This window comes from Rhinolophus sinicus, linkage group LG06 (genome assembly GCF_036562045.2).
Source record: "Rhinolophus sinicus isolate RSC01 linkage group LG06, ASM3656204v1, whole genome shotgun sequence".
Taxonomy (NCBI): domain Eukaryota; kingdom Metazoa; phylum Chordata; class Mammalia; order Chiroptera; family Rhinolophidae; genus Rhinolophus; species Rhinolophus sinicus.
In genome coordinates this window covers 123,516,149-123,543,667 of record NC_133756.1, presented here as the reverse complement: position 1 = coordinate 123,543,667, position 27,519 = coordinate 123,516,149, and the positions used below count along the sequence as shown (strand labels likewise).

Here is a 27,519-nt window from a genome sequence, read left to right as displayed (position 1 = left end):
TGTGATCTGAATCTCATCAGAATCCAATATTAAGGGACTTAATCCATGAATGATCTATCTTCTCTATCTTCAACTTCCCCCTGTCCTCTAAGTCCTTATTAACATTTAAACATGCCCAAGTCTACTTTAGTCTTTTACAAATGTTCCCTTTACTTCACATCCCCGTCATCTTATAGTCAAACTTTAGAATCTTTCATACTTTACCGATCCTCAATCCACTGCAATCTAATTTTTGCAACCCCACTTCTACTGAGATAACTCATACCAATTATCACCCTATTGCAAAACCTGGTAGGCATTTTGGATTCAATTTTCATTATCTGTAAGCAGGAAAAATAACAGTACCTGCAAGGATTCAAAGATAATGCATGCACCTAATTTATAGAGTGCCATATGTATAATACTATTTAACAATTCCTTAATTCTTGATATTCTCTCTCCCCTTGACTGTCATAATCCCCTATTTTCTTCATTATTTTCCCCTTGCTTTTCTGGGTGTCTCTTTGAGCCAATATCTACATGGTTCTGAATCCTACTGGGTTTCTACTACACAGTAGCTACAATTCTGATAGAGAGCACAATATACTCTGTTCTCCTTCCCAAAGGTTTTATGCTGTATTTGAAGGAATTTGCTTTTTGTTTGTGGTCTTTGTTTATATTTTTGGGAAGGGGAAAACAGATGTCTGATGTTGTTCCTCTTATGTGAAGACATTCATAAATTCCAGAATGTTCTAAACTCAAATGGGAACCTATGGTCTAAAAGGATCAATTTCAATTTGCAAAGTTATTGATGTGAATTTTTACCATCTATAATGATTAAAGCATATTTGTTCAAAATAATTTATTCATTCAGTACATGTTAATAATGACCATATTTGTTGAGGATCTACTGTGAAAGGTTCTTCATGAAAATGTTCTCGTCTTAAAAATACTCATGAAAGTTTGGTTTTATCCATACTTTACAGATAGAAGAACTTGAAAATTAAGATACTTGCCCAGGTTACAAAGTTCACAAGTAGCATATCAAACTATAAAGCTCATTCTTTCTATTAGGTACCACCACCTTTTAATTTCAATTTTCCTAGGCACTGGGAATTCAGAGTTAAATGAAATTTATGTGGCCATGCTCTGCGATGCCTGATTTTGTGATGAACACTGGGCTAGGGGAAGAGGAAGCCCTCTAAGCTATATAACGGCAACCTTTTGAGCTCTAGTAGTTCTATAAAGGGTAGAAATGAGAAGGTCTTGGGGAAGTGAAATTTTATCTAGGAAACAGGATATTCCCACCCTTTCACACACTCCTGCCCTATTTCCTTTCTTGGTTGGTCTAACAGAATCTTCTATAGCAGTTTATCAACCTCATCACTACTAACAAGTTTTTTGCCAGATAATTATTTGGGGGACACGGTGTGATGTTTAGCAGCGTTCCTGGCCTCTACCCACTAGATGCCATTAGAACTCTCAATCTCCCATAGTTGTGACAAACAAAATGTCTTCAGACATTGCCAAATGTCCCCAGGGCAGCAAACTGCCCCCAGTTGAAACCACTTCTAAAGCCTTACCCTCTATTGTTAACTGTACAACTCATCAATCCTTCCCTGTGATAGCACCATAATGAACAAATCAAAAAGAGTAGATAGCTTAGAAAAAGCAATTCCGAGAGACTCTAATGTATAATAGAAGAAATGCCATAACTGGGAAAGGAAGCATTCAGTGCAAATTTTTTGGATAATTTGTAAACTATTCAGGTAAAAATTAATTATTGTCCTCGCAGAATAACTCAGATATAATAAATCAGTAAAACACTAATACTTCAAACCAGAGGAGGAAAAATAGCTGACGACATTCATCACGCCATAGGGGAAGACGGACTCATCATCTTGGACACAATAACACAAAGATCAAGAATCAGGATAAATATTAGGAAATATATTATTGACGATATTGAAATTAAAACCACTTGCCCATAAGAATTCAAACACAAAAGATAAACCAAACCCAGCAAAATTTTTTTTGGGAAATTTGACAAAGAGATAAAGTGTAAATTAGTAAAACCACTTTAGAACTGTTGGCATTCACTACTAAAATTGGAGATAGGCCCCCAGACCCAGATCTTGGTTTCTAATACTACTCTCCAATAAGAAGAATCAGGGCTTCTTGGAGAAATTGCTGATTCTAGGGCTGGGGTAGGGAATATACTAGGTGAACCTAGAGCTTCTTGTACTGCCAGAAAGTAAGGAAAAGAAAAGGAGAGGGTATGTCAAAAAGACACAGGAGCCAACCAGAAAGAGCTCCCAATGGCCAAAATAAATAACGTAGTATTGGATTATAACCCAAAGTATAAACCAAATTTCCTTGAGCCATACTGACAGATAACTGACTTACTGACTGACTGAATGAATAAATGTGGGGGGTGGGGAGACAAATCTCTCTTACAGAATAATTACAAATACTTTACGTAGATATAACCTCCTCCAGGAGATAGATTATAACCCCAGCCCATTCCCACCCATGAGTGTGGACTGTGCTTAATGATTTGCTAAGTGGAGAAACTTGATAAACACAGCCTCTGCTTGGGGATTAAGGTTAGTATCACTGGTCAACAGTCACTGTTGATAGTATGTGCCACTGATATGATATGCTGAGAATGGCATGTCACCATTATGATGTTCCTCTCCTAAACCCATAATCCCAGTCCAACCATGAGGAAAACATCAGACAAACCCAAAGTGACAAACTACAATATATCTGACTAGTACTCAAAACTGTCAAGGTCATGAAAAACAAGGAAAGACTGAAAAAATGTTATAGGCCACAGAAGACTAACAAGAAAAGATGACTAAGTGTAATACAGGGTCCTGTAGAGGATCCAAGTACAGGCCTATGTCGGAGATATTGCAGGTTTAGCTCCAGACCACCAAACAAGTATTACAATAAAGTATGTCATTATCTTTTTGCTGTTGGAAGGTCTTGCCTTCAGTTTGTAAAAAATGCAACATATGTGAAGTACAATAAAGTGAAGTGTAATAAAACAAGGTTTGCCTGTATAGAAAAAGAACCAGGATACAACTACCGTGTTTCCCCAAAAATAAGACCTACCCAGACCATCAGCTCTAATGTGTCTTTTGGAGCAAAAATTAATATAAAACCCTAGGTATTATATTATATATTATATAAGACCTGGTCTTATATTTTATTAAAATAAGACTGGGTCTTCTGAATGAAGTGTGACTTGTCTTAATTGACTTAGTTTTTACAAATATACTATAGTAACATAAGCTGTTAAAAATAGGAGAAATGGGGGGAGAAGCATATGAGAACTCTTTCTGCAAAATCCAAAACTATTAAAAAAGAAAATGGTTATTTTTTTAAATTGAAGGTCTGCATACCCTATGGCCTAGCAATTACACTCCTGGGAATATACCCAGCAGAAATGTGTGTGTGGGTACACCACATGACATATGAGTACAAGAATAGTCACTGCAGCATTGTTTGTAATTCCTAAGCCCTGGAAAAGATCCAAGAGTCCACCTATAGTGGAACCGATAAATAAATTGTGGCAAATTCATACAATGAAATCCTATACAGCAATGCAAATATATCATCTGCAGCTACATGCCACTACGCTGTATCTCAAAAACAATCAGTGAAAGCAGCCAAACCCCAAAAGATTATGTGTCACACAATTCTAATTATAAAAAGACCAAAACTAAAATATGGAAAACTATACTATTTATGGACACATGTGTGTTAAAGCTGTATTTTTTATAATGGGCTGGGGGGAAGGTAGTAACTTACTCCTAAAAGTTGGTTTAGTGTTACCTCTGCAGGGAAGGAGACATTTGTGATCAGGGAGGTACCCCTGGGGCTCTTGAGCTCTGGTGATGTGTTCCTTGACCTCGTGATCGTTTACATGGATGATTAGTTACTTGGTAATCATTCTCTAAGCTGCACGTTTATGTTTAATGAACCCTTTTTTTATTGGGGAATATTGGTGAACAGTGTGTTTTTCCAGGACCCATCATTTCGATGTCAAGTCATTTTTTAAAATCTAGTCGTGGAGGACACAGCTCACTGACCCATGTGGGAAACCAACCAACAACCTTGGTGTTACGAGCACTGCGCTCTAACTGCTGTAACAACCAGCCGCAGCAATGAACTCTTTTATACGAATCATAGTTCACACTAAAATATGGTTTTAAAAAGATTCATATCACCAGAAAGACATAACACACAAAAAGATAAGCAAAGCACTAAAAGCAAATTATTGCAAGAATTTCATACAGAAAAAAAGGTTAATGGCTAACAAGTACTTCAGAAAACACTCGAAGTTAAGCAGATACAAAAACTAATACAAACCAAGTGATATCACTTCACAATGATCAAAATGGCAAAAATAAGCTTTTAAAAAATAATACTGTATGACAATGAGAACGGAATGGAGCAGATATTGTTAGTATAAATGTTAACTGATACACCTTTGGAAAGCTGCATATCCACAACTATGTAGAGATTTAAAAGTATGCATGACTTTCCAATCGGTAACTTCTTCTCTGGGAAATTATCCAATGGAAATAATCCCAAATGCAGAAAAAAGTTTTGTGAGTAGGGGTGTCAACAAATTAAAATTCAATTATGATTAATGAAATAAATGCATAAAAATACGGCACACGCTTGATTTTTTTCTATCATTAAAATGACCTCTTCATGCAGCAATATGCAAATACATGCAGGGTTAAAAGCGTATGGTAGGAATATGATTACAACCACGGAATTAAAACCAAACCTCCACATAAAAAACAGATAACGAAAATATACCAAAATATTAACCATGGCTGTGTTTTGGGTTTAGGGCAATTTGTGACTTTTTAAAACCACAATACGTTCTTTAAATAAGTGGAACGATAAAAGGAAGGCGATAGCAAGTTGTTAAACCCCAAAGGAAATACAGAAATGAATGCTTGTCAACTGCACTCGAATTTGGCGGGTGGGAACTCATGGTAACCTCTGTAGAGTGATAAAATCTCACCACTATGGGTAGAGGATGACCTCACGCAGGGAACGAACAAGGGCATTCTTTTCAAAACTTTGCTAGGAAGTAGAGAAACTGGTAGCGCAGCACAGGGGATGTAAAGTGTTAGGCTGTTGTCTCCAATGGAGCGAGAGGGGCTCAGAGGAGGCATCACACGGAGCGCGGTTGGGGGAAATCAGCGCGGAGCACAGGTGGCGGGAATATTCCCGGAGTGAATGACCGACACCTGCTTCCTGCCGAGAGGAGAGAGGGGTGCCTGAATTCATCAGTACTGGTGAAAGTGGGTATAATAACACCACCTGAATTCAGGCCACTCTAGGTCCCCACCCGAAGTGGACTTCTTATCCACGTGCGCACCTTAGTCCTGGGCTCCCCGCCACGCAAGGTGACCGCCGCCTCTCCCCGGGAAAGTGGTCTCTCCCGCCGGGTCTCCGCCCGTGCCCACGCCCGCAAATCGGCTGCATTCTCCACCCTGGGGGTCCTGGCAGCTCTCACTCTTGGGCCTCCCTCCTAGGTCCGCATCCCCTTCCATGTCTGCCACATACAATGTGCGCGCCACAAACACTCCTACTGACTCTAACTTCCTATTTGGGGACCGGCAAAACACACCCAGAGGAGAGTCATTCCATACCTGTGGTCACAGTGTGAGTAGGTGCGAAGGTTAAATCTCTGCTCTGAAAACCATGAGCGAACGCAAGAGAGAAAAAGTGAAAACAACGGCTCAACAGGCAACTGTCGGCTGACGCTAAAGGTAAACCCGCTCTTTGGTTCTCTCTGCCTACTCTCCCTCCTCCGCCGCGAGCTGAACAAACACGCAAAAAGCCCTGCGTGGGTCGGGAATGCGGTGGATCCTGCCCACCCGCCCAGCGAGGCTCTCTTCCCATTGGCTGGCCAGGGAAGGGGCTGCTCCCACGCTCCCCGCCCGGCCTGAGCCTCGGACTCTCTCTACCACGCAATCTTCCTGGGAGAAGATACATTGTTGTATATAGGTTGTTCTGCGTGCAGCACACCTGCGGGTGCTCAGCGTCCTTCCTTTCCTGATAACCAATAACATGTGGGAGACAGGGCTGGGGGTGTGGAGCGGGAGGGAGGGGGTCTGGGAATTGGACCCCAGGTTGGGTTGACCTCCCAATAATCCATATAATTATTGAGCACCTGCTTCGTGCCTGGCAGTTTTCTGAGCCCTCTCTAGCAGTGAAGGAAACATCCAAAGTTTCGCTTCCTCCCTCCCCCACCCACCTCCCATGGAGCTTGCAGTGTATTGAAGTAACACAGATAATGAGGTAGTATATCAGATAGTGATCATTGCTATGAAGAAAACAGACCTTGTACAGGGGCTGGGGGCTACCTTTGGGTAGAAAGGGAAGACACTTTGTTAACGTGACATTTGCAGAAAGCAAGAGCATGAGCCATGAGATATCTGGGAGATGGAGCAATCCAGAAGGAAATAGCTACTGCAAAGGCCCTCAGACAAGAGCCTGCTTGATATATTTGAGGAACATTTGAGTCAAATCAAACATCAAGGTCACCATGACTCTATGTTGATATGTGTTGATATGTAGATAGTGCAATTTCATACAAATGCTACATGACTAGAACTACTCTGGTGTAAATTTATGGCCCTGGTCCCTGAAGACAGGGATCTCAAAATTGGCGTAGACCTTAATAGGTCCAGCAGCTTCAGGAATGAGAATTGTCTCTCAGATGAGAGCACTCTAGATCAAAAAGGCAAATGTGTGTTCTCATAGGACAGCTTCCTTTTTCTCCAGGTTATCCATTCTAAAGACCTTTTCCAATTGACATAGCTGCAAGATTTGGGAGATTCTAGAGTTGTCCATAACCTTGTTTAAAGTATCATTTCTCCAGCTGGAATCTCCATGGAGAGCTTTTAACCTTATTGACAAAGTAGGAGCCAGTGTTTGTTGGCATTAAACAACTGTACCCTGTAGGCAACTGATACTAAGGGCAAGGTGGAGCCAATAACCTCAATCCCAGTCAGAAATCAGAGCCCTAGATTATAAGATTCATATAAAAACTAACCCAAAAGAATAACCAACACTATAGAGGTGAGAGAAAAACAAGGTAAACTCTCTTGGTTTGGGCTCCAACCTACTATGTTCATTGATTATGTAACAGCCACTCAGGTAATATGCTGAATGTTATATTCACAAGTACGTACATCTTAAGAAAGCTATGAATGTTACAGGTTTGGGTTCTAAAACCATTTCTAACATGCTTGTAAAAACATAAAATAGAACACATTTAGTCCATGAAAAATAAAAAACTGAGGAGACCGTTCAAGTAAAACTTTAGAAGCACAAAGTCCTAAACTGTACCTAATAAAAATGAATGAAAACTTTTCCATTTCACTTTACATATACCTGACCATATTTAATTTTACATAAACACTTAAGTTTTACATTCATACATTTTAGTGCAATTTTTTGTTTTTCCCTTTTTATTTAGCTCTCACCTGGAAAGCAACCCTTGTGACGATTGCTTGCTCCTTTTTGCATTATTATTAAAGAACGTTCTGTTTTGTCTCCATTACTTTTGCAAAAAGTTAACTTTTTTTGCTCAAAATGCTATATAATAAAATTGAAAATGCAAGTCTCTTTAATTAACAGTTACTAGCAAAAAAGTATCTTGAAAGAATTTAAAGATGTCTCTTCATAAAACTAAACTAATAGGGTGCAAAGTTAATAAGGGCAATTAAAACCACATTCATCAGCTGAGAATGAGGATGGCAACTCATGATTAGTTTTCCTTTTTAACTTTTTTTTTAATTTTTAAAAATATTTTTAATAAAATGTTCCCAATAGGCTGAATGCTAGCAACATACTAGTAGCAGGAAAGAAACCTAGTAGGAAAAATGTTTTGTGGTCATGGCCACCTCAAATGAGAAACGGCATTCTAAAAGCCTTGGTAATGACCATCTCATGCTTAGTTTTTGTTAATTTTATACGGACACAAAAACATGTTTCCTATTCTCAGGATATAAGTTTCTATGTATCTTTTAAATCAAAATTTTTAATTATACTTAATCACATTTAATTAAGATTTTTAATTATTTGATTTCTGTATGGTTTTATTTTTTGTCTGCTAGATCTAATTCTGACACAAATGTATTGAATTTTCCCACAGAACTGAATTTTTTTTATAGTTCTCAAATTTGTACATTTTTGCTCTATGCATTTAGTAGGTTTGATACTCTTATACGTCTTCAGAAATTGTCTTTTATCAACATGTAAAGTTCATCTTTCTTTGATTCTTAAATTAACTTTCACTTTGTTTTCTGCAATGTTGAAATTTCTGCTCTTTTGTTTGCCTGGTAGCTTTCTGACAAAGCTCACAGGTGTTCTCCTAAACAGCATATGGCGGGATTTTGCTGTTTGGCCCATCTCTGCCTTTATATAAGAAAATTCAGTCCATTCACCTTTAGCACAATGACTGATAATTTATTGCATTCTTTACATATGACTTTAGTTTCATTATTTATTTCACACCTTGGTTTCCTTTTCCATAATTTTTCTGTTAGTTTATTTGTCATTTGTTTAGAGTCCTTTCTTGAATTGTTCCTTCAGATGGGGGAGACCTGAGTGATACAGACTGAATTTTTACAAATCCTCAAATATTTACTTCACCAGGACAGGTGACTATATTTTGGCTGATGGAGTGCCACCCCTTTATTTCAGTCTGTAGCTGCTATCTAACCATTTTCTAGCTTCCAACATTACAAATGAGAAGTCTAATGTCATTTTCTTTTTAGATAACTTGCCATTTCTGCCTAAAACCTTGAGTTCTTTCTTCTTTAGTTTGTAGAAACTATATCTGTATATGCGTATGCATACTGTGAGTCTTTATTTATTAATCCAAACTGAAATGTAGTGAGTTCTTTATATCTGCAGATTCAGGCCTTAAAAATTTTCAGCCTACAGAAATTTTCTATTTTTTTGTTATTCATTAATTTTTTTACTCCACTTTTTTTTTCTTCTGGAATTTTTATGTCTGCATATTAGGTCTCATAGGTCTATCCTTTAAGTTGTATCTCCTTTTTCTTCATGATTTCCATCTGTCTTTTTTCCTCTGTGCTTTGGGGTATGTCTTTAAATCATCTAGTTCTTGGGTCTCAAAAGGGACCATCTCCAATTAAATTGCTAAATTTCTTAATTAGGAAACTACATATAGATAGATATAAATATAGGTCTCTTTTTAAATTAAAAATTTTAAAAGCATATATATTAATTTCAACAAGCATTTATGCTGTACTTGATACTCTTTTTGTTATTAATACCGTCATCTGCTGTTCTAGCAGTTACATATCCCTAGATGCACATTTTGTTTGTTTCTACTCATCATTCTCTGTCTTAGTTTTGTTTTGTTTTTGTCAGTTTGAGGTTCAGGTCTGGTTAATGGAATATTTTAAGTGGCAGCAGTCCCACAGTTAGGGGAAGGGGCCTTTACCGCTGCTGGCTATTGAATAGAAGCATGAAGCCTGCCATTCTCCTACTGAGGCACCTGGATAAAACCTTCTTGCTTCCTAGTCTCCTTATAATCTCTTGAATTCAGCACAGGGGACTGCCCGCCTACCCGTTCATCTGTTTGGTTTCTTGGGAGTCAAAGAACCCCAGCAAATTTATACAGGTCTCCTACGGGGGTCCACAGACCTGAAGTCCAGGATCTTTTCAAGAAATGCCACTTTCAAGTACTCAGCACCTAGGCACTGATGCCGTTCTCCACATTCTTATCAACCCAGAAGGCTGAAGGGAGGTCCAACATCAAGTCTCGATACCTCTAAAGCAGTGCTCTAAACTCAACATTTCTCTCCATAAGCCCCATTTCTCTTAGAAGCAGGCAGCTAGAGCAGGAAAAAGAAGAGCTCATTAGGCAGCCCTTTCTAAGAATCTCCCGCATGATCCATATCTAACAGAGAGCTACTGCCCTGTTCTGTGAATGACCTTATGAAATGGGAGACCCACTCACTTTCTTTTATATGAAAAGCCCCAATTTTTCCCAGTATACTCCAACTTTGGCAAGGAGAAGACATTATCAGTGTGTCTGGGGTGAAAAGCCTTAAGGAGTAGTGTTATTAATTAATTAACTTGCAAACAATCAGTTGCTTAAAACAAAACCCTGTGTTCCACTTCCATCTCAAAATAAGTTCACAACAACTCCAAGTTCAGGAGATTCTGTTACACCTGTGAGATCCTCTGATTGAACAGTACTTTAGTTTCAAACCACACTTTAAAAATGAGACTATAAGTTAAATAAAGGCATCAACAACTAACATTTGACGTTTTTATGTGCCAGAAATGTCAAAAAAACAAATTACATAGATTATCCCACTTATTCTTTAACAATCAGGACTGATACATTACAGTCAGGACTGACAGGTTGGAAGAAGCCTGGCAGAGCAGCCCACCTCCAGTGCTTGTTTTTACTGGTCAACGTTTGTGCACTCAGGATTTTAGATTTTATCAACTATAACTTTTTAACCACATTACAATCTTCATTTTACAGATGAGACAAAAAATTAAAGAACTTGCCTAACACCATTTAATGAATAACAATTTTAAAGTCAGTTTTGTCAAACAGCAAAGCCTAAGCAAGCTCCTAAACGATATGCCATTTTGTCTCTGAATGTTTAAGCCCGGGATGGGTCCACACAATGATTTTCAAAATGTGGTGTTGGGAATCCTAAGTAACTCAGAGGCTCATTTCCTAGTAGGGGCAAGAGGGGTAGGCCCTGGACTATCCACCCCTGGTAGACATTTAACTGTAGATACATAGTTAACATTTATAGAATACTTCCTATATGCCAGGGACTAGATTAAGCATTTTAGTAACTGCCCTCATTATAATTCTAACAAGTCTCTGAAATGGTTACTACAGTTATGCTTATTTTAAAGGTGGGGACGCTGACACAAAAAAGGTCATTCAGCCAAAGTCACATCACCAGTAAGTAGTGTAGTCAGATTGGAATCCAAGGAGTCCCTTGCTTTCAAAGACTGTCCTAACAAAGGTTTCTTGCCTACTAAATTGAAAATTACGGATTCAACTCAAGTTTGAGGGAAAGTGCTTAAGGAAATGAAAACATTTTCCCAAGATAACACACTCAACTACATGATAGAAGATCAAGTACTAGGATCTCTTTCTGCTCTTCCCAGGATACCATGACGATGGTCCTGCCCACGGCTCCACCTCGGTCCCATCTTGCCTTTCCTGTGTCTGCCAGGAGCCACCAGAGGAGCCCAAGAATTGGCAGGAAGAGAGGAGGAAAGCCAGATTCCACCAACGAATGAGCAGGAGCGAAGCGGTCCAGGCAACCATGAACGGAAATTGGAAAGATCTTCTGCGTGACTCCAACCTCGAGTTTAGGGAGGATGCTAGGGCCAGAGCTAATGGGGGTGCCCATTTCATCGAGGGCGCGAGACAGCAGGGGCAACCACCCCTCGTCCTCAAAGGGGACCTGACAGCAAAGGTTTCCCCAGGTTCCTGTTGTGGGGGTTCCGCACTCGCGGGTTGTGAGGGTCCCAGAATTCTCCAAGGCCGGCCGCTCATTTCCTCGAATCCCCAGCCCCGCCCCCTTCCCAGGGGCCCTAGAAGCAGTCCTATTTCGTTAGCATGGGTCGGGGGTGGTTAGTTCGGCCCCATCCCCTGCTCAGAGTGAGCGAGCGCACAAACCTCCGCCCCTGGAACGCTTGGCACAGCGCCGGACTGGCCAATCAGGAGCGACGTTCTCCGGCGCTCTCCTTTCCTGCCGGCCCCCTCCCGTCTCCATGGAAACACTCCGAGTGTGTATACCAGGCCTTGCGGCTTCGGTTCGGTGCTGCGGGGCTGCGGCCATTGTTTGTGTAGACGGAGTGATTTGGTCGTCTCCGTACCCATCAGAGGCTCCGTAAGTGACGCGGACTCTTGGGAGCACTGAGCCAGAAACGGACAAGGGCGGGAAAAGCTGTGACTGAAGAAAGAGTGGCAGAACAGGGAGGGTCCGGGGCGGAGAAATAGCTGCGGCTTAGAAATCCCGGAGACACCAGTGTAGGTGGGTTCTTCACAGCCGCCCTGCCCATGTTAAAACAGTAAGGGGAAGGAGAGAGAAGGGCAACTTGGGCCCTGGGGCCGAGGTGCTCGGGGTTGGGAGGTGTTGGGGCGCCGCTCGGGTCTACGGTCTGGGCAGCGGAACGGAGGCCGCGCAGATCGTGGCCCTGAGACAGGGAGATCCCGCTCCTTCAGAACCGTTTGTAGTCTGAAACCGGACACCCGGGCAGCCCGTTGCTCGTTGGGGGAGCCCAAACCTGCCCTGCTCTTAGGACACCCATGAATCATTTTTCTCCCTAGAGAAAGAGGGCTCTTACTGTTTATCATTTTCCCCAGGGACCTGTGATCAGCAAGGCAGTACCTGGGTGGCAAACGCTCATGCACCCCATTTTACAGGTGAGGGAAGTCGCAAGTCTAGAAGCCTGGTCCTTTTCAAAGCTCCACAAGTGGTTGGTGGTGGAGTTGAGACTATGATCAGGATCTAAGACTCTACGTACTCTGGTAATAAATCTGGTAATAAATTTCTGTTGTTAACAGTAGGGGAGAGCAGTGGAATTATCTTTCTACTTAACTGATGAACAAAATAAAAAAATAAATATAAACTAACTACCCTATTATTTCTATTATTTTTATTGTTCTTAATAATAAACTAGAAAAGCCTTGAGGGTCAGAGAGATTAAATAACATAGAGAACATCTGCATCCTTGGAGGGATTAAACTGAGATCAAATTCTGTGTTTTCATGCTCAAAGTAGAATAGTACTTTTGAAGTTTCTAGAGGGTCAGAAATAAAGTCCTGGTGCCAGTCCTAATAAGTCTCCTGGTTCTTGAAGGGGAACAGAAATGTTCTTGGGTTTTTTCTGACCTCTTCGTTGGGGATTTGGGTTCATGCCCCATTAGTATGTGGAGAATGTACTGGGTTTGGGAATTTCAAGTCATGCCGTCTTTCATTCCTCAGCTCAGCCTTCTCAACACTCCACCCTTACCCACAAGAGAAGCACAAAGTTAGAAGGAATATTTACTATTTTCCTCATTATCTGATCCCAGGTGAGTAGGAGGTGTGGTAAAAAAAATATAGTGAATGTTTAAATTAAAAAAAAATTATTACAGAAAAGACATATTGCCATTAATCCCCCTCACTTTGAACACAGTTATCTCATTGTTCTTGCCACTTTCGGAAGCAGTTCTAGAAATCCTCTTTCGTGTCTTTATTTCATCCTCCATCATGACAATGCTCCATGTCACACATCACTTCTGGTATGGCAATTCCTGCCGAATAAAAACATTATGGTGTGTCCTCACTCATCTTATTCACTGGATCTGGCACCGTGCAACTTCTGGCTCTTCCCTAAAGTCAGAATGACCACGAAAGGAAAACATTTTGAATCGATTCAGGACATTGAGGCAGCCATGACAGCACAACTGAAAATACTCACGAAAGAGGACTTCCAGAACATCTTCAGAAAGTGGCAAGAACGATGGGATAAATGTGTTCGAAGCAAGGGGGAGTATTTTGAGGGGAATTAATAATAATGTATCTTTCACTGTAATAAATTATTTGATCATAGCTCGTAGGATTGTCTTTTCTCATTTATAAAATACCCGTGAATTCTCCTAGTAGTTGAAGTGGCCATGGGAATACCTATACCAGACAGAACAGAATATGTTCCTCCCTTGCCTGGACAGCTTCCTATACAGCAAGTCCCTGCCTCCCACCCAGTGTCTTTTCCCAACATTTACTCAGTCATTCAAGTCTACTATACAATTCATGTTTTCCTTAGAGCTCTGAGATAAATACAAGATTGGGTAAATAAACCATATGAAGTTAATAATAATTTCTAAAGTTACTGCACATTAAACAGTGCCAGTATGAGCCGCACTTAAAAGACAGGAACAGAAACTCAGATTTGAATAATCATTATGTATAGGAAGATAATCATTCCAGATAGGAAGGCCATCCTTTAATCTCAGGCAGAATTTGAAGGAAGAAATAGGAAATTGGGTAGTTGCAGTAGAGTGTAAATATGAATGCATAAGGTGAGACCATTTGTGGAGGGCTGGTAATATTTAATGGGTTACTTATTCTCGTGAACTACTCTAGAGTCCCCTGCACATCAGCCAGAGGCAGCCATTATTGACTTACAATCTTTTATCTAATACTTTATATACATACTAATCTGTATAAACAATATGTATGCATACATATACATACACATATGTACAAATATACACACATGGATTTATCTAAGATACATTATATAGAGAAATTACATAAAAAAGTTCTGAAATTTTAAAAATTTGCGTGAAGTGAAATCTTATTTCTTTTTAATATATAGGTTTATGCTCTGAAAGTTCTTCATTCTCAAATATTTCATTTTTTCAATTGTATTTTATAGTTTCAAGTATTTTAAAAATTTAACTCTGAAACTTAAACATTCTTTTTTCTTACTTATTTTTCTAGTAACATTTCCTTTCTCCACTGATTGTGGTACTACCTTTTCTTATCCAAATCACAAAATTCTTTACACACACATTCACATACACAAATGTAACACAGCTCACTTCTGGGGCTATCCTGTTTCACAGACTCATTTCTCAATTCTTAATTCTGGTATCATAATGTATTTAATCTTGTTCCTTTATACACAGTGGATTTAATGGGCAATAAAGAGGAATTTAGCCTTTCCTTTTTACCCAGTGAGGATAAAGAAAAGGAAGATAGCTTACATACTGGGAATATTCCACAGAATACCATTATGATTTCTATTTTGGAAAAAGGAAGTAAAAGTAACATATAATAACTTTTAGATATTGAATATATTGACCTTTCAGTGTGTTTTATTAGTATAGCATATTGGACAAAATACAGGCTCTGGACTTACTACCTAAACTTGTTTCATGCCTCCACAACTTCTTGGTTATGTGAACTAGATTCAGTTACTTAACCAGTTTCTCAACTGAAGTGGGAAAATAGAACCTACTATATAGAGTTGTTAAGAAGGTTAAATAAGATCACACATGTAAAAGACTTAGTACAGTGCTTGACAATTAGAACTCATTAACAATTGGGTGCCATTATGTTAGTTAATATTTGAAATATAATGCATACCATGTTTCCCCGAAAATAAGACCTAGCCGGACCATCAGCTGTGCATCTTTTGGAGCAAAAATTAATATAAGACCTGGTCTTATTTTACTATATCTTATACTGTATCTTATAGTAAATGTCTTATGGTAAAATAAGACTGGGTTTTATATAATAAAATATGAGACCAGGTCTTATATTAATTTTTGCTCCAAAAGATGCATTAGAGCTGATGGTCCAGCTACGTCTTATTTTCGGGGAAACACGGTATCTGATAACTCTCTAGTCACTAAGATACAAGAATTTAGGCAGGGAATCTAGCTTTTTTTTTTTCTTTGCCAGATGGCTAGTCACTTGTCCCAGCATCAATTAAATTAGCCATCTTCGCCCCACTAATTTGGTATCACCTTTATCATGTTTAGAATTAATTGCTATATTTGAGTCCATTTCTGGATTTCTAGTCTTTCCATTAATCTCTATTCCTGTGTCAACCCCATGGTGGTATAATTAGAGGCCTCATTAAAGTTTTTATATACCATTGGGTTAGTCTCCCTTATTCTTTTTCACAATTTTTCTTTTTCTCATGGAAGCACTTGAAAATCAGTTTGTCAGATACCTTCTTCTCCCTTCCCCCAAACCTTGTTAGTATCTTGATTGGGAGCCCATTAAAAATATAGGTAAGTTTAGTGAGAACAAAATTACATTTATTTCTCCTGCCTAAGATTGTGGAGTATTTTGAAATTCTAAAGCTATCTTTATATAGGTTTCAAGTGTTTTTGTTAAACTAATTTTTAAGAATTTATATTTTAAAATTACTGTTGTTAAATATTATTTTAAAAATAACTTTCAAAGATTATTTGTGTCCAAACTTTTTCTAAATTATGTTATTGTACTTTATGTTAATTTGAACTTTTATTGTGATGTATTACATAATGCAAAAAATATATTAAAAGAAATATGTACAATTTAAAATACAATAACATGGACACCCACCATCTAGACCAGCAAAAACTTTTAAAAGCCCCCTGATGACTCCACAATTTCATTCCCTCCCTCTCCTAGAGAGGCAATGGCTACGTTAAATCTTGTGTTTATTATTCCTAAGCTTTTTTTTTTTTTTTTTTGCAGTTTTAACTACCTATGTCTGCATCTCTAGACAAAATTGTTTAGTTTGCCAATTTTGAACAGTATATACATGGAATCACTATGTATATATTTCTGCCAATGGCTTCTTTAGCATGTTAAATTTTTATTTTTCTGTACTTTTTACAAAATGAAGGACCAGTGAGTTCATTTATTTTCCACACTTTTCAGTCCTGTAGTCTGGGTTTCTGAGCATCCCAGTTGTCTTTTCTTATTTATATATTCATTTATATTAAACATTATTTTTCAATTTTTTAACTTTTATTTTATAAACATATAAAAATAAAGATCACTGAATTTCCTCATTTTTGATTTATTTGTGTCTAATGTTTCATTGTTGATTAATTCAACATTCAAGATTCATGTTTGAATCTTGGGAATTCACTTAATCTTTTGCAATCAGTGCTTATTAATTTGTAAAGAATAGGTAATAGTAATATGCACAAGATGGGATTGCTGTGAGGATTACTTGAAATATATGTGAAGTAGTTAGCCCAGTGGTTAGCAGACAAATGCTATATAAATGTTTCTTATAATAGTGATGGGGTTGAATGACTAGATACATTATTTAGCCATTTGACTATTAGTGTGTCTCCTCTTGCCTTTCTTGTTTTCATCATTATTGAAGTTCTTTCTTTTTCTATTTGATTTGCCATTTATGTTACCTGATGAATGTCTTTTTCCTTTTCCATCTTCTTATGTAGATTTCTTCTTCCCGGAAAGGTTGATCTTTGACCCGATGGCAGTAACATTTGAAGATGTGACAGTTATTTTTACCTGGGAGGAGTGGAAATTCCTGGACTTTTCTCAAAAAAAGCTCTACAGAGAGGTCATGTGGGAGAACTACACAAATGTCATGTCAGTAGGTAAAGTTATCCCAGTTCTTAGGGAACCGTTTCTTCTGGGACCAATTGTGTAGAGTAGTTTGGTTCTTTATCTTGGTGTTGTAGTGAGGTGGAAGAAACAAGTGTCAGAAATGGGTCTTAAATCAGATGACAAATAGAAGATATGTAAAGCAAGACATCTTCCAAGACTATGTAATTAATAGGTATTTGTGATTGTTATTCTTATTTTCTGTATTACATTTAAAGCACAGATCATACACAATCAGTTTTGTGTGGTCCTAAAATTGTTCTCCGTACTATTTGTGCAAGTTTGCTTTTGCTGTATAACCCCATACTTAATGATATAAAACAAACTATTGTTTTTTATGATTCTAATTGGTTACATGGATCTTCTATCATGGAGTCACTTGGTTGGGGCTGGAGAGCCTGACTCACATTTCTGGCAGTTGGTAAATATCAGTGGGGAGAATGGGAATGGGTTAACTATAGGTCCCTCTTCAAGCAGGCTATTCAGGTTCGTTTACATGGTGGGGGTCACAGAATTTTCAAAATGAGCAAGAGCGAGGCAAAGCCCCAATGCACAAGCAATTTTCAAGTCTCTGCTTATATCACTTTTGCTATTGTCCCAGTGACCAAAGAAAATTGTACAGCCAAGCCTACAGTCAGTGTGGAAGGGAAACACCAAAAGATATAGATTAAAATAGAGAGTTAATACAGCCATGTTTTTATACATAATCTATGACACTATTCTAAAACAAAAATTCTAGAAGTAGTATTTTATTTCTTATAATAGTGCCCCAAATAGAGTAATCTAATTAAATCTTGGTCTTCAAAGACTATTTCCATGAAGCAGTCAGTCAGCCTTACTCTTTTATTTCTAAGAGTACATAGTAGATGCTCAAGATACGTTTGTGGAATGAGTAAGTGAGTGAATGAATACATATATGAATAAACAAACAAACAAATTTCAGACCCAAATACGGAGCAGCCTAAGGCATAACCTTCTTTCCCACTCCAACCTACATATATATTCCTATAATTCTGGAATGTATACTTGGAAATTTTTAAACACAGACTTAATATCACTACTGGATTATCTGTTTATACTTCTAGGAAACTGGAAAAAGAGCTACAAACCCCAAAAAGAAAGATTCAGATATTTAGAACATGAAAATCTTTCCTGCTGGCGAGGTTGGAGGACTGCGAGCACTCAGATATATGAGAACCGAAACTATGTGAAAACCATTCAAGGGACAGATTCCAAAGACCAAAAGCAACAAGACTTTTCTCATTATCAAGAATGGTTAATACTCTCCACAGAAGTACCAGGCTATGGGGACTATGAACTGGCTTTTGAAGGCAAAAATCCCAGGAACTTAAAATATACGAAGTTTATACCTTGGCAGCCCTTAGAAACAAAACACTCTCAAGACTATGGTAGAGAAATCTACATGAGTGATTCACATGGTTTTCAAGGAAACAGATACCATCTTGGCATATCTAGGAAAAATCTCTCCATGGAAAAAGAACAGAAGCTCATAGTTCAGCATTCCTATTTCCCAATAGAGGACGCCCTTCCAGAGTACATTGAGGAGATATGCCGAAATGACCTACTGAAAGACTCTATGGAAGATAAATACTGTGGATGTAGTAAATGTAAAGAAATTTATTATTGGAACTCGCAGTGTGTTCTCCACAAGAAAAATCAACTTGGAGAAAAGTTCTATCAATGCTCCATCAGCACAGCATGTTTCTCTCAGGGGTCAGCCTTATACAGACATCCAAGATTCCACATAGGTAAGAAGCTGCACGGATGTGATAAAGTTGACAGTAACTTTAGTCAGAGCTTAGGTGTTCACTTTCATCAGAGAGTCCACAGAGGGAAGGTTCCTCCTTATATATGTAATATATGTGGTAAGGGCTTCAGTCAGATCTCTAGTTTTCACAATCATCAAAGAATCCATACAGAAGAGAAACTCTATGAACTTGAGTGTATTAAGGACCTCAGTAGAAACCCATTACTTCACATTCACCAGAGACTTCACGTAGGAGAGAAGCCTTTTAAGTGTGATCAGTGTGGTAAGAGTTTTAGTCGGAGTTCAGTACTTCATGTTCATCAGCGAGTCCACACAGGAGAGAAACCATATAAATGTGATGAGTGTGGTAAAGGCTTCAGTCAGAGCTCAAATCTTCGAATTCATCAGCTAGTCCACACAGGAGAGAAGTCTTATAAATGTGATAACTGTGGTAAGGGCTTTACCCAGCGCTCAAATCTTCAAATTCATCAGAGAGTGCATACAGGAGAGAAGCCTTATAAATGTGACAACTGTGGGAAGGACTTCAGTCACAGCTCAGATCTTCGCATTCATCAGAGGGTACATACAGGGGAGAAACCCTATACTTGTCATGAATGTGGGAAGGGCTTCAGCAAGAGTTCAAAGCTTCACACTCATCAAAGAGTACATACTGGAGAGAAACCGTATAAATGTGAACAGTGTGGTAAGGGATTCAGTCAGCGTTCACACCTTCTCATTCATCAGAGAGTCCATACAGGAGAAAAGCCCTATAAATGCGATGATTGTGGAAAGGGCTTCAGTCACAGCTCTAATCTTCACATTCATCAGAGGGTCCACACAGGAGAGAAGCCTTATCAATGTGCTAAGTGTGGTAAGGGTTTCAGTCATAGCTCAGCTCTTCGAATTCACCAGAGAGTCCACACAGGAGAGAAACCCCATAAATGCCATGAGTATTATAGGAGATTTGATCAGAATTCACATCTTCACAATAATCACAGAAGAGAAACCTTATAATTCTGTGCATTTAGTTAACAGAAGCTTTAATCAAAGCTTAACCTTAAGCCCAATAAATGCTGCTGGGAAGAAAATTCTATAAATAACCCAAGTAATCCCAAGCAACATTTACAGTTTCCCCTAATACCCACTAAGAATAATTTACTTCAACGTGAGATTCTTAGGATTCCTGTGTATTTAAAAAATTAAAGTTTTTTTTCTATAAATATTATAGTCATTATAAACTATGTAGAAGATTTGAGAAAACTCTTCCTCCTCTTTCATTCTAGTCTTTATTTCTGTGCTTTTTTATGTGCATGAAATCATACTGTATGTTCACCTTTATATTTCCACTTCAAAACATTTATCTGTACTTACATTTTGGTTTGAACTGAAAATAGCTGGCTATCTATGGAATAAAATCTTGACTCTCCTATAAAGTCCCTAGGAAGCCACAGAAAAAAAAGGAAAACACACTAGACTTGAAATTGAAGCTGGCAGACAACCTGTTAGTCAAATGTGGAAGAATTAATTCTAGGGCCAATAGAATTCAATTGCTTATGACAACAGATAGGAAAACACTGTGTGACCCTTTATCGGAGATAGGACAGCTTAGAGATCCTAAGTCAACTAAAATCTTTGTCACCCAGAAAACTCAAGAACCATCTTTTTGTTGCAGAGGTGCTGTACTTTCAGGTTACCACAATGCACTCTAATCCATCCTCCTCCCCAGCTTTCCACATTTACTCATAAGTTCAGAAAAGTAATAAGAAGCACAAGATTTAGTTTATCTAAGGTGTGAAAGATGTTGACAAAATCTGATAGAAGTGAATGCTAGAAACTGAAGATACTCCATAGGTTCACAGTTAGAAATCCAAGCAGTAGAATTTGATTTAATCTCAGTAGAAGAGAGTGGTAATAGAGAAATATCTGGTAGAAACAGAAATGAACTCACAGCTATGTGCAAAAATGAATTCAAGCTAATTATGTAAGAAGAGAGAATCTGGCCATTATAAAAATGGAGTAGAAACAGTAATGCACAAGTCCTAATTATTGATATATAAATATGTTTGGGTATCACGACCCAAGAAAAAATAAGTAGACCTGTTTAGGGAAATAAGAAGAAGTTGCAATCCAAAGAAAGGAATATCATTGTAAAGACTCAGAATCCTATAGCCCTAAAAATGAACTATTTTGGTCTCCAGAAGAATTTTCAAAACAATTGGTGTCCTCGGTAGCATGACAGAAAACCTGAATTCAATAAAACTAGAGTAGAAATCCATAAGTACAGAAGAAACTCTAAGATAAGAAAGAAAAATATATAAAATGAAGAAGGACTACAGGGAACTTTAAAATACTGTATCATAGTGAAAGGCAACAAAGAGCAAAACTGACACTGCAGAACATCAAATACTGTAACGAATAAACTTGAGATGATCTTAAATGTGTAAGTAGAGGATAATGAGATGAGAACAATGACAGGAAAGACGTGAAGTGCAGAGAATGGCGATTCCAATGTAAGAATGGTGTTTCTAAGGAAGATAAAAGAACATTTGGAATATGTGTAGAATCAATGATTAAAGAAATTAAATTGTTTCTAAGCTAAAAGTATATGCTCACTAGATTTTAGGGAAAACAAGTATAAAAACCACGCTTAGAAACAACTTAGGACAAAAAGAACAATGCAGAAAGAAAAATTCTAGTTGTCCACAGAACCAAAAAGGGAGGATGGAGAAAGACCTAGGCAACAATAAAATGTCAAAAGACAACGGAACAACACCTTTGGAATTGTGAGGTTAAAAATTCTGTTATCACCTACAGGATTTTTTTTTTTAAATCAACTAAATTGTCTTTTATGCGTGCAGATAAATTAGATAAGCAAGAAACAAAACGTGCCTTTTTAAAAAAGAACCCAAGAATGTGGAAGTCATGGTATAAAAGGACGGGTTATGAGCACTTAGATAAAACATGCCATTAAGTCTGAATAATTGTTAATTTGTTTACAAAACTTCAAAAATTTTAAATAGTTGTGCAAGAAAATATTTAATATACAAATGCTGGGTATAAAAGCAGAGTATATATAAAAGTTTGACTGGGGAAGTAGAGTTGTCAGATTAAATACATGACACCCAGTTAAGTTTGAATTTCAGATATACATGAATAATTTTTTAGTATAAGTATGTTCCGAATATTGCATGGGACTTATACTAAGACATTATTTGTTTATATGAAATTCAAATTTACCTAGGCATCCTGTGTTTTTCATTTGCTAAATCCAGCAACACTATGAGGAAAACAGCAAAAGAAAGTGTACTACATTTCTGATCTTAAGTAGTATAGACTATTACATTTTCTTCTTGACTTTAAAAATTCAAGAAGTAAAATTCTAATATATATTTTTTACATTAGAAATTGCAACTAAGAGAACTAAAAACATATATCTTTCAAAACAGGAGAAAAAGCGAAGATAAAATAAAAGTTCAGTCGCTATAGCCAAAGACAGACAAAAAACCAAGAAGATATCCTAAAAAATTTGAGAACATGTATCAAGATGAGAAAAAAACAAGTTTACCAAAATAGGTTAAATTCTCCATTAAAAAATTTTGAAAACCCTTGATTTTTAAAATTTTTACTTATATGCTATTACAAATAAAAACATTAAGCAAAATGATATTGAATAATTGATCAATTGCTCAACATTGCCATTAATTTTACTGATGTAAAAGAACAGGCTAAGTTTATTAGGCAAACATAAAGGGAGTGTCTACAATATGTTTTTATAAATTAAAAAAATCAACTAATTATCCCCATTAAGATGGGTAAAAATATAAAAACCAACATTTTCTTAAACTCTTGTAATAATCAGAAAATAAAATGGGTGGAAAAAACATGATTTGTAATAAAACTAAAATGTCTTAACAAGGAACAAATAAAAATGTAGAATGAAAATAATGAAAAACAAAACATTTAATTGAAAATAAAAATAGACTTGAATAGAGAGGAGTCTTATTTACGTTTAGAGGGAATGTTCCTAAGTAAATTTATAGATTTATTTAAAATTTCATCAAAATCCCAATGACATCTGAAATTTAAAAAATGAGATTCTAAAATATTTTAAGAAAAACATTAGAGAAGGACAGAGAATTATGAGAAAGATTAAGATTGCTAACAGATAATGCTATATTGAAGTTAAAATAATGGAGAACTTGGTTATATATTTGAAAAATGTTCAGAATACTCAGTCACTAGCTTAGAAGTAGACCAGTGTATGGAGTGTGTGTGTGTGTGTGTGTGTGTGTGTGTGTGTGTGTGTGTTACTGGGGGTGCCAAAAAAATGTATGCAACTGGACAGTTTGGTCAACATTGCTCAAGCAATAGTTCGCCATAATCAGACGTATCTGGAAGCTGATGGTAACCATTTTGAGAACCTCTTGTAATTGCAGAAGTCAAATGAGACTTGTATTCATCTTTTGTTACCAGTATATATTGCATATTACAATTTTAATAAAGTTTTCCTTTCTTAAAATGTGTATACATTTTTTTGGCACCCTCTGTATATACATATCATGTAGTACATATGCTAACATACTTTACATATGATAAAAATTAATGACTAGGCGAAGGTTTATTCAGTAAATAGTGCTGAGAAAATTATTTCTTTGGTGAAAAATAAAATTAGGCTTTCATCTCATGACTTACATCATATATATGCATATATGTGTATATATGCCAATTAAAGCACAAGTTTTCAAGTTGTGTTCTAAGAACCTACGTATGGTTTCATGAAGGCTGGTTTAACAGAAACAAAAGAATCACAAATTTAACCCCATTTTTATATGAGTCATATTCAAAATTAGCACAAAATTTCCTCTTTTAAAAGGAGGTTCCACCACTTGAAACATAAACTTTTAAAATTCAATAAAGCGGGTTTTTATATTGAAAACACACATGCATTTTTTGAGAGTTAAATGAAATGGAAGAACCCAGAAAAAATACCTAGAATTTTGACCACATAATTTTTTTTTAAATTTATTGGGGTGACAATTGTTAGTAAAATTACATAGATTTCAGGTGTACAATTCTGTATTACATCATCTATAAATCCCATTGTGTGTTCACCACCCAGAGTTAGTTCTCCTAAAATTTTTTAAACTGTAGGTTAAGAACATATGGAAGTCAGGCAACAATAGGAAAAATATTTGTTTTGATTATGACAGTTACGAACTTTTATAATTTGGCAAAGGACAACAGATTAAAGCAATAAAATACCACTTTATTAAAAATTATAATAGCAATTTTTAGTGAGTACAGAGTGGTGGATACTTATATACTACTTATGTTGAGGGCAAATTGATACATGTTTTTTTGAAAAGCTTCTTGGCAAAATCCTACTCTTTCCTACAGTGATTTCATATCTAGGCATGTATCCTAGAGTTACACACTATTCAGGAATTTCTATTTGCAAAGAACAGAGATCCACTTAGGTTATCTCATTTAAATATGGAGTTATATAATGTATTTTAAAATCTCATCAAAAAAAATCCGGGGACAGAAGCTTCAGTATGGGAACTTGCTCTACAAAGACATTATTCAATGAGGCTACTCTTTCAAGAGCTTGTTTCTCTTTGGGTATCCTCTTTTCTCTCTACAGATCGACTTGTTTACTCTATGTATGCTTATAATTGCCGTCACATCCCTGAATATTTTTTCAATTTTGTTGCCTGCCACTCATTTGTAACTTCCTTCTGGATCTCTATTCAGATTTCTGAGTGGGGTAAGATGATTGACTCAACGTGTAATTACTACCTCTGAACAAGCCTTTGAATCCAGGCCAAACTATAGACTACTGGTAAGCCTTTGGAATGGCTAACTTTGTATCAGATGGTCACTCTCATCCCTTCAGACATGCCCAGGGATACCCTGCTAAGGCATATGACATGCTCATTAAGGGCTGATGTTCAAATAGGTTTCCCCAGAAAGTGGTTGGTTTGGCCAGGCAATCTAAACTTCATTAGAACACACACAAAGATAAATATTCAAGATATTTATTGCAGTATTTTTTATGTTGCCCTCTCCACAAAATAGGGAAAAGGTCAAATAAATAAATAAATTATGATGCATCTATATGATGAAATGTTATGCAGTCATTAAAACGTTTTCCAAGAATATTGTAATGATAAGAATATACTTAGGGTGTTAAGTGAAAAGTACAAAATATAGAACTGCACATGGGTTAAGATTCCATTTATACATATTTATATGGATATTTCCATGGGAAAATATTGGATACATTTAAAACTGTTATTAGTGGGTACCTTTGACAGGATGGCTTGTGGTTATCTTTATGTTCTTCAAACTTTTCTGTATTTTTTATATTTTATTGATGTCTTATTTTCATAAAAAATAAAAATCACTTTTACATACAACTTATTTAAAATGTTACATGATATTCCATTGTGTGGCTATACTTTAATAATTATCTATATTATCAGGGACATAGACTGTTTGCATTTTTATATCGTGAACTGAACTGCTATGTCATTATGTATGAAGTTTTCTATTAGGTAATTTTTATAATAATTGTCTGTATTCAGTTATTGGTTTAAAAGATAGGAGAAGATATAACTTGTGCAAAGAACTGGAATAATGAAATTACATGATGTATACAGCTAACTACAAGTAGCTTGACATTGTTGGGGTATAAAGTGTATAAGTGGAAGGAGAGGTTAGAGTAGAGGATGGCCAGATCATGAAAGACTTCCTATGCCAAGCTAAAAAAATGGAGAAACATTAAAGAAGTTTAAACAAAAGAACAGCACTCATTTTGAAAAGGTGACTTTAACACTGCAGAGATTAGATATGTTGTAGAGTGTGAGGGGAAGAGAATGAGAAAGAATGGAAGTCCCAAGACTATTTAGTAGACAAGACAACTAGGTGGTGTCAATGAGTTTGGACAGGGGGCAATTTCCTTTTTAATTGTTGGTTTTATTTTTCCCTTTGTTAGTGTGGTCACCATAGTAAATTTGGAAGTCATATTTACTTAAAAAAACAACAAAAAACGAGGTTAAAGGTAGTATGAAAAGCCATTGGAGGTTTTAAGTGACATGATCTAACTTTAAATTTTAACAGGCTGACTCTGAATGCTGTATTAAGAATTGACTAAAGGTAGAGGCTAGAGCCAAAGCCGGGATTCTAATGAGAAGGTACTGCATAACACCTAAGAGAGAGGAGGTGTTAACATAGTGTTAACAGTGGAGATGAGAGAAATCAAATTTTGAATATATTTTGAGTATGATGAATATATCAGAAGGTAGTTCTAAAACTGGACTTTAGATAGTATTTTAATAGATAAAAAGGTGAAAATGTTTAAGACAAGAGGAATTGTTTGTAGTAACTTGTAGTTGAGCAGTGTTTTAGAAACAGTGAAATCAGTCTGTCCAGAGTAATGATTTCATGCTGGGGTTTGAGCTACTTCTAAATGTCTAGGGTTTTTTTTAATCTGGATAATCTAAAGCTCAGATTCTGCCATGGGAATAGTCAAATACAACCTTGGGGAGGAGTCAGGGGAGGCTTTCCAGAATGGTTTTAATCTTAGTCCAGAATAAATTGAAATAAGGTGTGTGTGTGTGTGTGTGTGTGTGTGTGTGTGTGTGTGTGTGTATGTGTGAAAGGGGGGTAAAAGTGTTTCAGGTACTCCAGTCCAAAAAGTAACGCAATAGCGTGTTTTTGTTCATTTCAGTCCCTAAAATTTAGTATAGAGTCATGTGCAAGTGTCTTTCACCAAACATTAAAATTAATTGGCAAATTAACAGTCTGAAAGTTTCCTAGTGAAGTGAAAAACACAGTGGCTGAAATAGGTTAAGAATTTGCTGGCCTTTGATCCAGGATCTGATGGCATAGGATTAGGCTAATCATTTGACCTCTCTGAGCTTAAGTATCCTTCGCTGTAAATTAATGGGATTGAAATAACAGTTCTTAAGGTCTTTTAACTGAATTTTTCTTTTATCTCTAAACTAAAAAAGTGTCTACTACATAATGTATTAATTTCCACAGCACACCGATTCTGGGAGGTCTTCTCAAAAGTCATTCTAATTTCTAAGCTCACTTCATAGTTCAGAGAACTTGTGGCTCAGCAAGGTTGACGATTAGCCCCAAGACACCAAGTGGAACGGCCCAGAGGGAAACGTCACCACATCTTCAAGCGTTTTCATGGGACTGGGGACTGGAAGTCATGGTACACTTCAATAGCAATTAAAGAGAGAAGCGCAAAAGATGTTACCAGGTTTTCATGAGAAAGCTTGTGGATTCTGGGGTCCGCACAGAGGACAGGAACGTCGGGTCCGAGAACCTACCCTGCTGGCGGAACGCCACCGTACTTCCGCAGGCTCCCAGCGACTCCACTTCCGGTCACCAGGGCCCCGCCCCGCGGGGGAGGAGCCTACCGGCTGGGATGAGTTCCTGAGGGTAAATGGTGAGCGAGTTCCTTAAGCATTGGCTGGAGTATTCCTGCCATGGCAGACAGTTCGAGCCTTCCAGCCTGTCCTACCTTGTCAGATTGAAGGGGCTCGCGAGGGCGAGCAGAGGGTTA

At 37.2% G+C, this 27,519-nt stretch overlaps 1 protein-coding gene and 1 non-coding gene across 8 annotated transcripts; one reads left to right on the top strand and one right to left on the bottom strand.

Moving 5' to 3' along the window:
• Positions 1 to 7,839: 7,839 nt before the first annotated feature.
• Positions 7,840 to 7,967, bottom strand: LOC141572573 (small nucleolar RNA SNORA32). Its single transcript, XR_012497897.1, has one exon. It is a non-coding gene; the product is annotated as a small nucleolar RNA SNORA32 (small nucleolar RNA).
• A 3,788-nt stretch (positions 7,968 to 11,755) lies between these two features.
• Positions 11,756 to 24,479, top strand: ZNF214 (zinc finger protein 214). 7 transcript variants are annotated; one of them, XM_074335917.1, is made up of 5 exons: positions 11,803 to 11,930; positions 12,467 to 12,571; positions 13,028 to 13,116; positions 17,002 to 17,163; positions 18,256 to 24,479. In XM_074335917.1, the coding sequence occupies exons 4-5, from the start codon at positions 17,037 to 17,039 to the stop codon at positions 19,950 to 19,952; spliced, it is 1,824 nt and encodes a 607-aa protein (XP_074192018.1). In that variant the 5' UTR covers positions 11,803 to 11,930; positions 12,467 to 12,571; positions 13,028 to 13,116; positions 17,002 to 17,036; the 3' UTR covers positions 19,953 to 24,479. The 7 variants fall into 7 exon arrangements, with proteins under 7 accessions (XP_019583674.2, XP_074192018.1, XP_074192019.1 ...); XM_074335918.1 differs by having other exon boundaries at positions 12,467 to 12,583; XM_074335920.1 differs by lacking the exon at positions 12,467 to 12,571 and adding an exon at positions 12,407 to 12,466 and having other exon boundaries at positions 11,836 to 11,930.
• Positions 24,480 to 27,519: the final 3,040 nt, after the last annotated feature.

Bases quoted from the DNA above. Each gene is read 5' to 3' on its own strand.
- ZNF214 (XM_019728115.2), top strand. From the start codon at position 11,812: ATGGAAACACTCCGAGTGTGTATACCAGGCCTTGCGGCTTCGGTTCGG. The intron at 11,931-13,027 runs GTAAGTGACGCG...TTCATTCCTCAG, and splicing joins CCGTACCCATCAGAGGCTCC to CTCAGCCTTCTCAACACTCC. The intron at 17,164-18,255 runs GTAAAGTTATCC...TTATACTTCTAG, and splicing joins CACAAATGTCATGTCAGTAG to GAAACTGGAAAAAGAGCTAC.